This window comes from Podarcis cretensis, assembly GCF_951804945.1.
Source record: "Podarcis cretensis genome assembly, chromosome: 17".
In the NCBI taxonomy this organism is placed as follows: domain Eukaryota; kingdom Metazoa; phylum Chordata; class Lepidosauria; order Squamata; family Lacertidae; genus Podarcis; species Podarcis cretensis.
Window position 1 is genome coordinate 35,915,394 of NC_137187.1, and position 16,742 is coordinate 35,932,135.

At 48.8% G+C, this 16,742-nt stretch overlaps 1 protein-coding gene across 1 annotated transcript in view; it reads right to left on the minus strand.

The window, feature by feature from the left end:
- Nucleotides 1–5,762: 5,762 nt before the first annotated feature.
- The window catches only part of ZSWIM4 (zinc finger SWIM-type containing 4), a 40,184-nt gene continuing 29,204 nt past the window's right edge, over nucleotides 5,763–16,742 (minus strand). Inside the window, exons 8-14 of the mRNA XM_079959990.1 lie at nucleotides 16,214–16,351; nucleotides 15,125–15,379; nucleotides 13,673–13,808; nucleotides 11,201–11,358; nucleotides 10,886–11,049; nucleotides 9,582–9,663; nucleotides 5,763–8,414 (exon numbers count right to left, since the gene is read on the minus strand). Coding sequence (XP_079816116.1) covers nucleotides 7,528–8,414; nucleotides 9,582–9,663; nucleotides 10,886–11,049; nucleotides 11,201–11,358; nucleotides 13,673–13,808; nucleotides 15,125–15,379; nucleotides 16,214–16,351 — 1,820 coding nt within the window. The 3' untranslated portion in view covers nucleotides 5,763–7,527. The remainder of the gene's footprint in view (nucleotides 8,415–9,581; nucleotides 9,664–10,885; nucleotides 11,050–11,200; nucleotides 11,359–13,672; nucleotides 13,809–15,124; nucleotides 15,380–16,213; nucleotides 16,352–16,742) is intronic.

Genomic DNA, 16,742 nt, shown 5'->3' on the forward strand with positions numbered 1-16,742 from the left:
AGAGTACTTAACAAATGCATATATTAGTGAAATAAAATACAAAAGCGTTTTCTATTTGGGGAAATCGCTCTGCAAAAATGGGTCTATTAGGCAGAATTGTATATAAAAAGGTATATAGTACATTAGGGTGGCTATATTTCAAAAAGTGAAAATCCAGACACAAAAGTTGTTGAGGTTTTTTTTTTAGTTTTCAGCTTTTTTTGCAAAATCTCAACAACAAAAAGTTTTTGAGCTCTTTTTAAATGAAAATCACCAAAATCTACGCTACCGACAGGGGCTGCCATACATCTGATTTTGCTGGGCATTTCAGCGATTTCTGCCTGCATGCTGCTTAAGGGAGCTGAATACCAGCTATGCCTGGAAAATTCCCGATGTATGGCAACCCTATAGTAGGATAGATTTGCACAAAAATGCTGGCAAATTTTCACGAAGTTACTATTTTAAAATTGTGGTTGGAAAAATTAGTGAGAAACTGACATGGCTGGATTGGTCCATTGCTAGTGAAAAAGTACTCTCTTCTGAGGCTGCATTTAATATTTTAATATTTTAATTGTTGTATTTTAATCTTGTTTTAAATTGTATTCATTCAACTTGTTTTTATTATTGCTTGTTAGCCGCCCTGAGCCCAGCCTTGGCTGGGAAGGACAGGGGTATAAATAAAAATTATTATTATTATTATTATTATTATTATTATTATTATTATTATTATTTTGTCTGTCCTGAATCTTCCACATTCCACATTATTTTGTCTGTCCTGAATCTTCCACATTCATGTCTCCATGATACAGGCGACCTCCCTTGGGCCTGGTACAGTCAGGCTGGTGCTGAGAAACAGGTGCTCAGGGCCACCCCACCCAGCTAATCAACCTCTGTGTGGGCAGCGCTGATTTGGGTGACTCATCCGGCTGAGTTTTGCACATGACCTGTCCCTGCCTGAGCACCCTTACTTATGGTCTAAGGTAAAGGTAAAGGTAAAGGACCCCTGACAATTAAGTCCAGTCGTGAACGACCCTGGGGTTGCGGTGCTCATCTTGCTTTACAGGATGGGGGAGCTGGTGTTTGTCTGCTCCACAGACAGTTTTCCCAAGTCATGTGGCCAGCATGACTATGCCACTTCTGGCGAAACCAGAGCAGTGCATGGAAATGCTGTTTACCTTCCCGCCAGAGCGGTACCTATTTATCTACTTGAACTTTAACGTGCTTTCAAACTGCTAGGTTGGCAGGAGCTGGGACTGAGCAACGGGAGCTCACCCCGTCACAGGGATTTGAACCGCCTACCTTCAGGCTCTGTGGTTTAGACCACAGCCCCACCCTTCCTTATGGTCTAGCTTGTATCTATTTCCTCCTAAATTTGCTGCATCTGGCTGTTTGTGTGCTATCCATGCAACTACCTCCAGGGAAAGAAACTACGATTGCAAAACGGAACCGCCAGTCATGGCCCTACCTGAGTTGGCCAACCTGGACGGGAGTCATCCTTTACTATCATGCAAGAGGAAAACAAACACTAAGCATCCAGGTGAGCTGACTCAGCCCATGCACCACTGGAAGAACCACCAGCCCAGCCCTCCAACACAGTGTTTCTGTTTAAAGATGTAAGACAGACTGTGAGGATAGTCAGGTGTCCGCAGAAACGACAGGAGTTGAAGATGTTCCTCTATTTGAAGGGCTATCTGATCCAAGTCCAGTTCAAATATAAAGTTGCCCATCAATAGCAGGCTGAGTGGGCACGTATATTTATATTTAAATTATAGCATTTATTTATAATTTTGCACCGATACATATAAATCAGTACATGCACATTTGTGGCTCGCTTTACTTAGTACAGTTGTATCTCGGGTTAAGAACTTAATTCGTTCCGGAGGTCCATTCTTAACCTGAAACTGTTCTTAACCTAAGGCACCACTTTAGCTAATGGGGCCTCCCACTGCCGCCGCCCGATTTCTGTTCTCATCCTGAAGCAAAGTTCTTAACCCAAGGTACTATTTCTGGGTTAGCGGACTCTGTAACCTGAAGTGTCTGTAACCTGAGGTAAAGCTCCCGTTGTTTGGTCCCAGCTCCTGCCCACCTAGCAGTTCGAAAGCACGTCAAAGTGCAAGTAGATAAATAGGTACCACTTCGGTGGAAAGGTAAACGGTGTTTCCATGCGCTGCTCTGGTCTGCCAAAAGTGGCTTAGTCATACTGGCCACATGACCCGGAAGCTGTCTGCGGTCAAACACTGGCTCCCTTGGCCTATAGAGCGAGATGAGCGCACAACCCCAGAGTTGTCCATGACTGGACCTAACGGTCAGGGGTACCTTTACCTATTGTGGCACTGTAGTCAGTCAGGCTTTGTTGACCTTTAGGTTAATTAAAATTCAGGCATGTCTAACTTCTGCTACACAGCAGGCAGGGTTAGTCTTTTAGAGCAGAAACCGAGCCTCAAAGATTAATGGATCCAACTTCTTCGGATGTTCTGCCACTGTCCTTGGTTTTATTGTTTTTACGCCTTCTGGAAATGCCACTGTGGCTCTGAAAGCTATAAACCCAAGAAGGAATAGCCAGTTGCCCCAGAGTGCTGTTATGTTCCTGGTGGTTCTCCTCTTTGAAGGCTAAAGGCTACATAGAGTCCTTTACGCCACAAGAAAACCTGATCCCCTTTCAGACCCAAGTGGGGAATGTGTGGCCCTACAGAGGCCACTGGGCTCCAACTCCCCTCCATCCAGTGGGCAGTAACAGTGGACCCTACTCTGTGGCACTCAAGACACTGCTGAGATCACACTTCCAGCACTTGAACAGCAAACTTGTTCTGATTGTATGGTTAAAATGAGCTGGTTTTTAATCTCCTGTTTGAACAACTTATGTACTATTGAGCACCAGTGTCTCTAAGTGGTGTACCAAAAAGGTACAATCTGTTTCTGGAAGGCCACAGGTGTGCCTCCTCTGCTCCCAGCTTCAAGGTGCCATAGGAGTCTTTCTCCAAATTTTTAGTAGTGATACCCAGAGAGGACTATTGCTTGAAGCCCCATTAACAGAGGGACACAAGGACATCCTCATCAATGCTCCCATGTGAAATCTGTGTTACAGGAATTAGAGCTGACCTCAGTTTGCCACCCCTCTTCTCCTGCGTAAATAGGTGCCAAATATTACACTGCTGTTTTCTATGCAAACATTTGGCAGAATGTTTTAATTTTCATGTTTGGTTTCATTGACTGATTGGCACTTCATGTTGTCAGTTGGTACCATCGCTTTGATTGGGTGATATGCGGACACACAGAGTGCAACAACAGCCACAACCCAACAGCTGCCATGCAACAAATGCTTTTTGTACTAGTGTCACCTGTGCATTTAACCAATCAGGAAACAGGTGGGAACAGGTGGGTCTGTCTGTCTCTCTCAGTCTTTCACACGCAAAAACACCCCAAGAAGCATTTCAAATTTGGGTGATCAGCTTTCAGAGAAAGCTTTCAAAGACCCACAAAACAGCCGCTACTCATCTAGCGCAAGGCTGCTTTCTTTATCTGCCCATGCGGCACCCAGTATCAAGGCTGGGGCTCAGGGGCACTGCCACCATGCTGCTAATAATTAAATGCTGTGTGCCAGTCGTTACTTGCTCCCTGTGACTCAGGATTATGTAATCTGGAAGTAAATGTCCCAACCAGCACTGTTGGGTTTCACTCAAGGCTTGTATTATGACTAGAGTTCTCAGTGCTACAACTGCCCTGCAGGTTTGCCAGGGACCTCACCCCAAAACTTGTTGAGAAATAGGTAGCTTGAGCTAGGCAACCATTTCAGTGACTGGAGGTTGATAGCAGTGGTGTTCAAATTTACCTTTGAATATACTTGTCAAAGTCCTATTATTTAGACTTTCTGCCACAGGCACAGCAATATTTTGGGACAGGTTGTGCAAAAAAAATTCAGTATGCTTTCCTTATACTTCTGTCTTTCAGGGCATGAAGGAACACTTCATGATCACACTGTGATACAAGCCACTATACCCAACCTGATTATGGAATCCTGTACCAAATGAAGACATGGATGTTACATGAGAAGAAGCTCATTTGAACCATCAATGCTCAAGAAGGCATGGAACAGGGACAAACCTAGATTAAGGGCAGGGATGGGCAAATCAGCCTAATCCCATGTCACCCATGTGCATGTATGTTTACTCAAAAGTCTGGTCTGTCCTCTTCCAGCATGCATCCCGCACAAAGTATGCATTTGTACTTGTATCTCTAAATGTATTTTCTCTGAGCACACATATTTCTGAATATTTTAAGCATCTTTTGATATGCCTTTTAACCAAAGAATGGTGTTGGCGCATTTGGGAAATATGAAAGCTGGGAGGTTTAATGTGCATTTTAGTCCTGGAGGTACAAATAAGATCTAATTGGCACATTGCTTTAAGCCATAGCTATAGATTGTGCTTTAAAGGAGTGCATGTGCTGCTGAGATCGCAGGTGCTTTGATCCTCCCCTGTACTTCTGGGAAAGAATTCATGGTCTTGCTTAGCATCGTGTCTCAACCCTGGCTCGTGGTTTCTTTCCTCTAAACAAACCATGGGTAGAAAGCCCAAAGCAAACCTTGTTTGCCGAGGCTGGATGTAATGCTCAGTGAGAACACAGTGTCTTTCTTGGCAGCAGCAGCAAGAGTGGAAGGAAGCAGTGAAGCACCAACTTCAGCAGCGTTGCCCCAGCACCCTGGGCATCCACATATAAGTCAGTGTTTGTGGGGGTTTTGGTTCAAAGTAGGACGCAGGTGGCGCTGTGGGTTAAACCACAGAGCCTAGGACTTGCTGATCAGAAGGTCAGTGGTTCAAATGCCCGCGATGGAGTGAGCTCCTGTTGCTCGGTCCCTGTTCCTGCCAACCTAGCAGTTTGAAAGCACGTCAAAGTGCAAGAAGATAAATAGGTACCGCTCCGGAGGGAAGGTAAATGGCGTTTCCACGCGCTGCTCCGGAAGCGGCTTAGTCATGCTGGCCACATGATCTGGAAGCTGTACGCCGGCTCCCTCGGCCAATAAAGCGAGATGAGCGCCGCAACCCCAGAGTTGGCCACTACTGGACCTAATGGTCAGGGGTCCTTTTACCTTTTTAGCCAAGGTGAGTCAATTCATTTGAGGATCATTTGCAAGAAAACAGTGAGAAACAACACACACACACCATCTCCAAAAGAGAAGCCAAAAAAACAAATGTTGCGGTTTATGTTAAACCTTTTACAAAATAATACAATAAATGATTCAATAAATAGAAAAAAAAATTACAAAATTACAGGATTTTTTTTAATACAGGGAAACAAAGAAATAAACCCAGAAACTTTAAAACTAACTGACTAGCTGGCTCCAAAGTGGAGCTGTGCAACACACCAACATCTCCACCAACACTAAGGGCCAAGAGGGGCTGGGCGCAGGACGCAGCCCCCTTGGCCCCATGCGCACGAAAAGGAGCCCCTTCGGGACCCCTGGCCTCTTCATATATATTAACTTTTTAAAACATTATCTTGTCATCACAATAATCTAATTAGTAGCATGAGCTTGTTGTGGTTTGTTCCTGAGTAGATTTTATCCAGCAGAAAAAAGAAGTGGGATTTTGGAGCGGGATGTCTCTGGAAATACCATTTAGCACCCCACTAGGGCCACTTAGAGACCCCCCCCCGCCTTCCTCCACGGGAAACACCGGACCGGCTGCGCAAGACACCCAGGTGGCAAGATCTAACAGGCGCCAACCAACCAAGTCATGTGTGGCGCAAGGGGTGAGCCCCAAGATCTTCCCGAATAGCATCCAAAGGCTTTTTTTTTGGGGGGGGGGTGTTTATTGGATCACTGTGGCACAGCCACCTGGAAGGGCAAAACATTTCTGGCATGCCTGGCACTTCACAGCATCATCCTGAAACAGGGAAGGAGGTTTGAGGTATGAACTGTCTACCCACCAGCAGCTCCAGAATTCTAGACTGGAGGAGCCAGAGAATGGGAATCCTTCAGTTGTAGGAGTCTGAGGGCCATTAACTGGAAACAAAGGTAGTTCTAGAGGGACTGGGACAGAAGAGGACACTGGGCCCCCCCAAAAATGGCTAAAGTGCCCCAACCCCCGCAAGTAGGGCCTGGCGCCAACCTGCAACCGACAAGCTAAGCTAAAAGCCGAAGGGAAAGCTGAAATACTGACAAATTTGGTAGGGGTGGGGGGAAGTTAGGGAGTCATGCTTGGGAAGGAAAGAGCAGGGGGGAGAAGGATGCCCCCCCCATGCACAAATGGAATTAGAAGAATGGGTGAGGGACTGGAGAAACCCGTTGGCTTGGAGTGACAGGTTGCATTCTGTGGCAGCAGGGTAGGGGGTGGGGGAATGTAACGTATGCGAGACACCCCATTTTGGGGACCGAGACAGATGCCTTATGCCTTCCTGGTCTCTTGCAAAGGTGAAATTCCACAAAAGGGATGCAGCAGGGTTCCTGGCCTCAGTGGATGTGGGCAACTACCTGCTTCATTAGAGCGGGCCGAGTGAACCCCAGAATGTGCCCCACCTACCACTAGCAGACCAAAAGCAAGCAACTCTTCTACTGGCTCATCCAGCAGGAAGCTGTTCCCCTCGTCGCTCAACTTCTTGGAGAACATTTGCACCAGAAAAACTTAGGCAGCTCCGGCAGCGAGCACACTCCTCGCCCCCCTCTTCTGGCACTAGGGGCTCTGCTCCAGGTGCTTTCGACATGAAGGGAGAGCAACTTAAATGTTATCAGTGCAAGGAGGTATCAGAAGTTGACGAGTCGCCTACCCCAGCCCTGTTAAGGACACTCAAGCCCCTCTTTTGAGTCTCCAGACTTCAACACACAGGTTTGGGACTTCAGACCTAAAGGGATCGGGGGGGGGGGGAGACCGAGAGAGCCCGTGCGGGTCTCAGCAGGGAAGATGATCAGCATTCATGCATCCCACCTGAGCTTGCATAAACAAAGCCCAAATCGACTCGCTAGGCTTGAAATATGACATCAGAACAGCAGCTGTGAAATTCCATGGGACTGGACCCCCCACCACTTGCAAGACCCTGCCAGGGCTTGGACCCTTCAACCAAAGTGGGGGGGGGGTTCCTGTTTGCATTCCTGCAAGTTAATACTGAAAAACCGGCAACTCCTGGAGCCAAAGAACAAGCCCAACTCCTTCCTGCCCCACTGAGGCAGCCGAGGGAGCAGCTGGGGCTTCAGGCTTCAAACAGAGGCTATGCTCAGCCCAGGTGTTGCAGGGGGGAAAAAACCCTCCCCACCCCAAGGGCCTCCACATGGGACCCCCAGCTGAAGTGCAGGCCCATCTGCTACAGCCCCGGAGCACCTCCGCCGAAGAAAGGAGAGACCTCGCTGCTCTCCCGCCTCCAAAGTAAAAGGTTTTCTGAACCCAGGCAGAAGTCCAGGCTCCGCTTCATCACCCCGCCCCCAAAGCACTAGTGCCCCAAGGGGAACAGATCTTACCACCCCACCCTCCAAGCTAAAGTCCTTCTGATCAAGGGGAGAGAGGTGCCCCTCTGAACACCCTCCCCCCAAGCCAAAGCATGCGCGCCCCAGAGCAGCCCCTAGCCAAAGCGCTCCCGCACGAGCAACATCAGTTTCTTTTTGCCCTTGTAGGTCTGTTTGAGGTTGTCAAGGAACTGGCTAAAGCGCATGTGCCCTTCGTGCGCCATCAGGAACGTCTCGCGGGCTTTCCCCAGGAACTCGATGAACTCGCCGTAGTGCCGGGGGCTGATGTGGGTGAGGCGCGAGTGAGTGGTGCTGATGTAGGCAGCCATGGCGGCCTCCAGGAGCTGGCAAAGAGGGGCTTTGTCCATCGCAAAGAGCTTCCCTCCGGCACCGGCGCCCCCCGCCCCGCGGCGCCCCCCACCCAGTGAGGCAAGGCCCGGGGGCGGAAGGCTCCAGCGGTGCAAGATGTCAGAGAGCATGGGGGCGCACTGGACGCTCTTGATGACCAGCGGGACAATGGCAGCCAGCTCGTTCTTGCCCAGCGACTGGCTGAGGGAGCAGGCCCAGAGGACGTCGTTGAGGGCGGGGTGGGTGTCCTGGTTGAAGGCGATGCTGAGGTGCGAGAAGGCCAGGGTGGCCAGCTTGTAGGCACGCAAGGGAAGCCCGCGGTGCTCCATGTACCGGGCCACGGTGAAGAGGTGGGAGTGGCCCATGCCGGCGGAGGCTGCCGAATCCAGGACGATCTGGTAGGCCGCCTCGAAAGCTGCGTGGTTCTTCTCGCAAAGCGTCAGAGCCGGCAGCGCACAGTTCTGCGGGTCCTTCATGGCGCATTGCAGCGCCAGCGTCCGTGCGCAGCTGCACAGATCCTCCCGCTGCACTGTGCTCAGGCTCAGCCTCAGCAGCGTCGCATGCGTGGTGCCCGTCACCGCCACAATGGTCGTCGCCTCAATAGGCGTGAAGAGCGTGTACCAGTTCTGCATGATGTTCATCAAGGCCTGCACACCTGAAAGGGAAAGGGCGGGGGGGGGTTAAGCGCAAAAGTCACGAAGCAAAGGGCACCCACCCCCAAGGTATGGACCCTGAGCCCTGCAGGCAAAGCAGAAGCAGGGAAGGTGCAGCTCCCAAGAGGTCGCCGTCCCTTTGGCGGGAAAGAAGCAGGACCCATCAAGGAATCGGAATCAGAAAAATCTTTATTTGCATCAGCCACTGCCCATGGCAATTAAAAAAAAATGTACTGAAGATAGAGGTAAAAGCTTAACTACAGAAAATACATTTTCGGGGTTTACATCAATCATCAAATAATAGATCTTATTCTAACTGCCCTTGCAGTTTTTGCTGTCACCTGATCATCTTCACGGCCTAGGACCCTCGTACCTACGGGACCGCCTCTCCCGGTCTGCCCCACGGAGGACCTTAAGGTCCATAAATAGCAACACCCTAGAGGTCCCGGGCCCTAAGGAAGTTAGATTAGCCTCAACCAGAGCCAGGGCCTTTTCAACTCTGGCTCCGGCCTGGTGGAACGCTCTGCCTCATGAGACCAGGGACCTGCAGGATCTGATTTCTTTCCGCAGGGCCTGTAAGACAGAGTTGTTCCGCCTGGCCTTTGGCTTGGAATCAATTTGATTCCCTCCCCCTCTTTCTTTTTTACTTTCTCCTCCTGTGATGAGGCTGCATTTTAATGTTTTAATGCTGCATTTTAATCTTGTTTTTTAAGTTGTATTTCAATCAACTTGTTTTTATTATTGCTTGTTAGCTGCCCTGGCTGGGGAGGGCACGTATAAATAAAATTTATTATTATTATTATTATTATTATTATTATTATTATTATTATTATTGATCTGCTAGAAGAAAGGACACAGTGGCAATGGTTGAGGGACCCGGCATGGACAATAATAGAGGGGTAATAACCGCAAATCTTCATAAAGAGTGCAAGCCAGAAGCACATGAGCCACTGACTCCATACTGCCATCTCCACAGAGACATAACTGTTTTTCCAGTGGAATTTTTTGAAACCAACTCTCAAGTGCAGCCGAAGGCAGTATATTCAATCTTGAGAAAGACTAGGTGGAAAATAATCATGCCACGGACAAAATTTCCTTATTGTGGCCACCAAGGACATTTTTGCGGCAGAGTGACCGCCTGCCCCAGCAGCCACATGACAAGCACTCACCAATCTCAGTGGCGCAGCTGACCAGCCAGCGGACCATTTCCCTTCGTCGCCAGGTCATGGTGTTGAGCGTCATTCGCATCACCTACGGGAAGAGCAGCGGGAAACAGGCATTTGCAAGACTGCGCGGAAGGAGCCATGAGGAATCTGAGGAATCCCACTTGGGATGCCCTCCCTTCCTAGGATGGCTGTTCCTACTATTAAGTGAAGTCTCAGACAAGCATCCAGCACTACAATCCAGTGGTAGGCATGGAAAGAGGCAGTTTCCACCCTGCGTGCCCCTAGGGTGAAACCATTCATTCCCTCTCAAGTTCCCCACCTGCAAAAGGAGACCTTCAAAGGACAGGAAGAACTCCAAGAAAGCGCCTTGTGATACGGCTGGCTCCCAGGGGAGAAAAGAACAGCACAAAGACAATGCAGGAGACTTTCGCTTAACTTTCTACCCCAGGGTCCCTTTCAACTCTACCAATCAAAGTTCAACATGCATTTACCATAAAAATTATACAGTTTTTCAAGAATGCAGAAACCTCTTGCTCATCCAGGAACTTGATTTCAGCAAGGATAGTGGGTGGGAAATGAGCAAATGGTACAAAGATACTGTTTTAAAATTCCTTTTTTAAAAAAGCTCAGTGTCCCTGGTTAGTGAGAATCCACATCCTAAAGGAATCTATTATTTTCCTGCACAAAAATCATGAGCAGAACTCTCTCGCTCAGGATCCTCCATCTGCTGAGTATAAGCTGAAGAGCCTAAAATTAATTTGGAATAGGCAGAAAATATTAAAAAACAAATTTAAGGAACCACAGAAAGAGGGAGAAGTTGAGTTTCAAAATGTTGAAGATATTATAAATTATTGAAATGTATAAAACTGAAGCTCATAAACAAAACATTAATTTATAAAAAGAAAAATTATTCATTTAGGCACTTGGCTGATGGGCAGTTCCTCAATAAGTCTGCCTCAGCTAGGGTTGCCACCTGTCCTGTATGATACAGGGTTATCCTTTATTTTTATGTAAAATGTTATGTTCTGTACTGATAAAGCGTTTTTTTAAAATATTTTCTGCCTATTCCAAATTAATTTACTCATTTATTCATCTACTTTAAATATATACTCTTATAAAACAGCAGGTTATTCCAATAATCCTGCCAATGTTCTTATCTGTTTACAGTTTATTTGTAAATCTTCAATAAAACATTTCCATTCATTTATTTAGAAAAACAAACAAAAATGAAGAGCCGAGAGGACTGGGCTATGGCAATGGCCCTGCACCGAGAGTAGGGGGCAGGATCCGCTCAAACGCGCCCTCACCTGCAGGCCAAGCTCCAGGGAGATGTTGAGCAAGGTGGTGTCTGGGGGCGTGTTAGCTGGCGTGGCCGTCTTGCAGGCATCTTGGGCCAGCTTGAAGAGCAAGGCTGGAGAGTGGATATTTTGCTGGATGGAGCCCAGAACCATGCGCAGCCAGTTGGGGTCCCCTAGAATGAGCCAAGGAAAGGAAAGTGTTTATACTCTTCTCAGAGCCAAGAATAGACCCCACTGCTCTGAGCACGGACGCTCTTCTCCCTTCTGGAGCAGGAGAAAAACCTGTGGCTCCCAGATCTGACTTCCACCCACAGCTGGGGCTACCTTTAGCTGCTGTAAGCATGGCTGATGCCAGCTCACACTGCCGCGTCTCTAGGTGGCCGAGGGTGAACCAGCGGGGAAAGCGATTGGCCATCATGGAGTCCAGGGGGTTCTGGTGCAAGATGTCACTGGCTGGCAGCACTGTCTCCAACACGGGCAGCCTGTGGGAATTGAGAGGGAAACTGGGTGAGGTTGTCGCTGTGGCAGAAAAAGGGGGACTACCGGTAGCCTTGCCTGCCAGAAGCAGAGGACCCCAGGAAAGGAAGGCCAGGCTCAAGCAGATATTTGGGGGAAACAGAATTTGGAAAGAGGGTGGAGAAGCCAGAAATGGGAAGCGGCAAGGGACCCTTCCCTTTGGGTAGCACTACCGAAGATTCTGGCGTTTTAGGCAACTGGGCATATAAGACGACCCCCCAAATTGGCAGCTGCCAATTTGTGGGGTCAACTTATACGCCCAGTCTTATACACAGCAGCTTCGCTGGGCAGTGGCAGTGAGTGGCGGGCTCCGCTCCGTGCTGGGAGGAAGCTGCCCAGCGAAGCCAGCTTAGCCAGGCGTATAAGATGACCCCCATGCCCGGCGTATAAGACGACCCCCGACTTTTTAGAGGATTTTCGGGGGTTAAAAAGTCATCTTATACGCCGGAATCTACAGTACTTTCAATGATTCCGGTTGATGGTATTTGGCAGCAGCTGGAAAAGAGCCTGAGATGGCCTGGGAGAGGAAGAGGGTTGGAAGTGGAGAAACACAGCGAAGCAGGACACAGTACAAGGCCTGTTGGACTGGATTCTGGCCACAAAGAACGAGGAGGAGGAACAGCAAAAGGTAGGAGAACAGCAGAGACAGAGCTAGATGCTCTGGCACCTGGAGCGGCGCACATGCTGTGCACCTGGGGGGGGGGGCAGGGCTAGCCGCCTGCGGCAAGCATCCCAGGGGGCCGCCCGCGGCAATGTCAACCCCCATCAGGGATGACACCTGGGTAGGACAGCCCCCACCGCAACCCCTTCCTCCACCACTAGAAAACAGCACTTTCCCCTATGTACCATCTGGAACCTCAATATCCTCTTCAGATGCCTGACTCTGAATGCCCCCCTCCAAACGAAGGTGAGGCAGGTAGGCGCTAGGGAGAAGGCCTTATTGGTCCTGGTCCCTCCCCAGCTATAGAATAGCCTTCCCAGAGAGGTTCGACTGGTGCCATCTTTATTGGCCTTTTCAGCACCCTTCTCAGCCAGACCTTTTAAAAACATCTTCTCAGCTTTAAACAGGAAGAAACATCACAGACAGAATAACTGCCACACACATGAAGAGCAAGGATATAGTTTGATTGCCTCACTTGTTGTATTATAAATTATTTAATGTGACAATATGAAGCTGTTGGATAAGGGATTGTTGTTTTGACCAGAGTGTAATTGAAATAAATAAGATTTTGGAATGCAGAAATAAAGTAAATCATCAATTCTAGCACACCGGGGGGAGGGGGGCACCTAAATTATATAATCTGGTATCTGAATGATTGGTATTGGGGGGGGGGGAAATAAAAAAATTCCTTCCAGTAGCACCTTAAAGACCAACTAAGTTAGTTCTTGGTATGAGCTTTCGTGTGCATGCACACTTCTTCAGATACACTGAAACAGAAGTCACCAGACCCTTCTATATACTTATAGAATACTATATACTATATATAGAATTCTATATACTTATAGAAGGGTCTGGTGACTTCTGTTTCAGTGTATCTGAAGAAGTGTGCATGCACACGAAAGCTCATACCAAGAACTAACTTAGTTGGTCTTTAAGGTGCTACACTTCTTCAGATACACTGAAACAGAAGTCACCAGACCCTTCTATAAGTATATAGAATTCTATATATAGTATATAGTATTCTATAAGTATATAGAAGGGTCTGGTGACTTCTGTTTCAGTGTATCTGAAGAAGTGTGCATGCACACGAAAGCTCATACCAAGAACTAACTTAGTTGGTCTTTAAGGTGCTACACTTCTTCAGATACACTGAAACAGAAGTCACCAGACCCTTCTATAAGTATATAGAATTCTATATATAGTATATAGTATTCTATAAGTATATAGAAGGGTCTGGTGACTTCTGTTTCAGTGTATCTGAAGAAGTGTGCATGCACACGAAAGCTCATACCAAGAACTAACTTAGTTGGTCTTTAAGGTGCTACTGGAAGGAATTTTTTTATTTTGTTTTGACTATGGCAGACCAACACGGCTACCTATCTGTAACTGGTATTGGAAAGTGTATTATAATTTGGCATTGTTATAATGAGGCTATTATTGGATTGTAATTGAAAACCAATAAAAACTATAATTAAATAATACAACAATAAACTGTGTTTTAATCAACGTTTCAATGTTTCAAAAAGAAATGGGTTGTGAGCCACCCGGAAAACTTTTGTTGTGAAGTGTGGCTCTACAAATAAAGCAAGCCCAGCGAAGGGGAAGCAGGGTCTACATACCTCATGGCTCGCAGGGCCAAGCGGTAGGCCAGCTCGGGGTCATATGGCAGCATGGCCGTGAAGAGGTAGCGAGCAAAGGTGTGCATGGGAACAGTTTCGCGGAAGACGACCTCCCCAAATCCACTGAAGGGTCCCCCTGAGAGGAACAGGCAAGCGGGCGATTAACAGATTGATTAGCCAGCTCAAAGCACTTTGCCCAAGAAGAGAGGAGAACAAGGGCAAGTAACCATTCCAAAGCAGACAGCTAGCCACCTGGGGCTGGTTTGCACCAGCTGGTATCACTGGCCCTTCTCTGTATCCCACCAGGCCGCCAGCGCAGAGCAGTAACATCACGCAGGGCCCCAATCCCCAGGGGACTCAGCATCCCCAACACAACCAACCCTTCTCTCTGCCAGCGACTCAACATCTGAGCCTGCATCCAAATGTCAGCATGTTGCAAGTGATGGGGACAGATAGTGGCTGGCCCAAGGTCACCCAGGGAGTGTATTAGTATTATTATTATTATTATTATTATTATTATTATTATTATTATTACTACTACTACCCTGCCCATCTCGCTGGGTTTCCCCAGCCACTCTGGGTGGCTCCTGGCAGAATATTAAAAACACAATAAAACATCAAACATTAAAAGCTTCCTTAAGCAGGGCTGCCTTCAGATTGTCTTCTAGAAGTCAGATAGTTGTTTATTTCCTTGACATCTGATGGGAGGGCGTTCCACAGGGCAGGCGACACTATCAAGAAGGCCCTCTGCCTGGTTCCTGGTAACCTCACTTCTCGCAGTGAGGGAACCGCCAGAAGACCATTTTGTGCTTGGAAATGTATTGGGAGCCAACGTAGGTCTTTCAGGACTGGTGTTATATAGTCTCGGTGGCCACTCCCAGTCACAAGTGTAGCTGATGCATTCTGGCTTAGTTGTGGTTTCCGGGTCACCTTCAAAGGTAGCCCCCCGTAGAGTGCATTGCAGTAGTCCAAGCAGGAGATAACTAGAGCATGCACCACTCTGGTGAGACCGTCTCCGGGCAGGTAGGGTCTCAGCCTGCATACCAGATGGAGCTGATAAACAGCTGCCCTGGACACAGAATTGACCTGCGCCTCCGTGGACAGCTGTGAGTCCAAAATGACTCCCAGGCTGTGCACCTGGTCCTTCAGGGGCACAGTTACCCCATTCAGGACCAGGGAGTCCTCCACACCTGAGTGGGGCTTTCATACCCGATCTTCCAGGTCCTAGTTCAACACGTCACATTGCCCACTGCACCACACGGGCTCTCTCTTAAGCACCCGGTGCTGAAGGAGCTCAAGAGACGCTCAAGATCCCTTCACCCCATCCACTTCTCCCTTGCTGCCACCCTGGGAGACCCTCGCTACCTCCTCCGCTCCCTTCAGAGGCATGGTGGGGGAGTGTCAGGTCTACAGGACCCATGGAACCCCCAGCCCAGCCCATCACCCCCTTACCATCCAGGAGCAGGGCCACCTGCTTGCGGAGCACAGGAACCAGCCGCTCATCCAGCTCCATCTCGTCCAGGAGTCCAATCAGCTGCTCCTCACTCCGCACCACTTTGTCCTGGGCGTAGAGCCCCTCCGGCATGGACCTCTGTTGCCCGAGCCCCAGGAGCGCCACCTCCAGGGCCAGCATGAAGTACGACTCACCAGGACTTGAGGGCACTGGAATGTGCTGGTAGAGTGCCTTCTTGGGCTCGGATGCAGAATCTGGGGAGAGGTGGCACAGGTAGGACCACAGAGCAGGAACAGAGCCCCCAGCCCCCACTGCCAGCACAGCTGTGCTCACATAAGGCAGCTGCCCCACTGCTGCAGCAAGCCTGTATGTGGCCATGCCGCAACCAGGCTAGACACGGGTAAGCTCCTGCACAGGCACAACCCAACATGTGCAGAGCCCTTTCCTCATATGGCCACAGAATAATAAAAAAATAATAATAAATTTTATTGATACCCCCGCCCTTCAAAAACCGGGTTCAGGGCAGCTAACCACAAATTTAAAACAATTATAAAAGCAGCATAAAATACAGTATAAAAACATGAGTAACAATAAAAATCAAAAATCAATTAGATAATCCCCAGGGCTAGCTGGCTGAATTGGTCCTACTTGGGCCAGCGAGGAGGCCAGGGGAGAATTAGCTGTGGGGTCTCAGAGCAGGTGATCTTCATAAAAGGGGAGGGAAGAGAAGGGAAATAAAAGATCAGGCTGAATTGAAATTAAAGGCCAGGCGGAATAGCTCTGTCTTACAGGCCCGACGGAAAGAGGTTAAATCCTGAAGGGCCCTGGGACAGAGAATTCTACCAGGTCGGAGCCATCACTGAAAAGGCCCTGGCCCTGGTGGAGGATAGTCTGACTTCTAATTAAATCCCTCCCCTTTCACACCACCATGGCCCAAATCATTTGCCCAAAGTGGTCTTTTGGCTATCAGAACCTCACCTACGGTCAGTTAATCTCAGGTGGCTCTATAGACCAGGCTCCAGCGATGCTCAACTATGAAGAAGGGCATTGCAGCCCCCCCCCTCATTTCCCCCATGTGCCCACATTACCTGGGTAGAGGGCCAGCACCTCATCATCCATCCGGCAGGCCTCCAGGAAGGTGCGGCAGAGACAACCGATGGGGTCCAGGGGGTGCCCTACCCATCCCTCCAGGTTGGTGATGCTGGTTGTGCCTTTGTGCAAGAGCTCTGGGTGGCGGAAGAGAAGAGGAAGGGATACTTCAGACACCAAGCCCCAAGCCCAAGCAGCCCCACCCCAAACGTCAGTCTCCGAAAACAAGGCTGTGTGCTTAAGCAGTCGTGGAAAAGGCCGGCAGCTGCCTCCTCCAGGACCATCACTGCTCAAACTCACAAGACCGTGTGTCTCAACTGTTCTCTGCTGCTTTCAATGAACAGAAATCCACTGCGACACGTGCCAGCTCCTCACCAGCAAGTGCATTTTTGGACCAGGATTGCTCCATTGCCCACTCTGGGACCTGATCTCAGCAGCACCCTGAAAGTAGCAGAGAACCCCTGTCCTTCTCCAAACTCCAGTGTCTCTTTTGCAGTCATGCCGCGATGGTGAGGCCTGGGCTCTGCT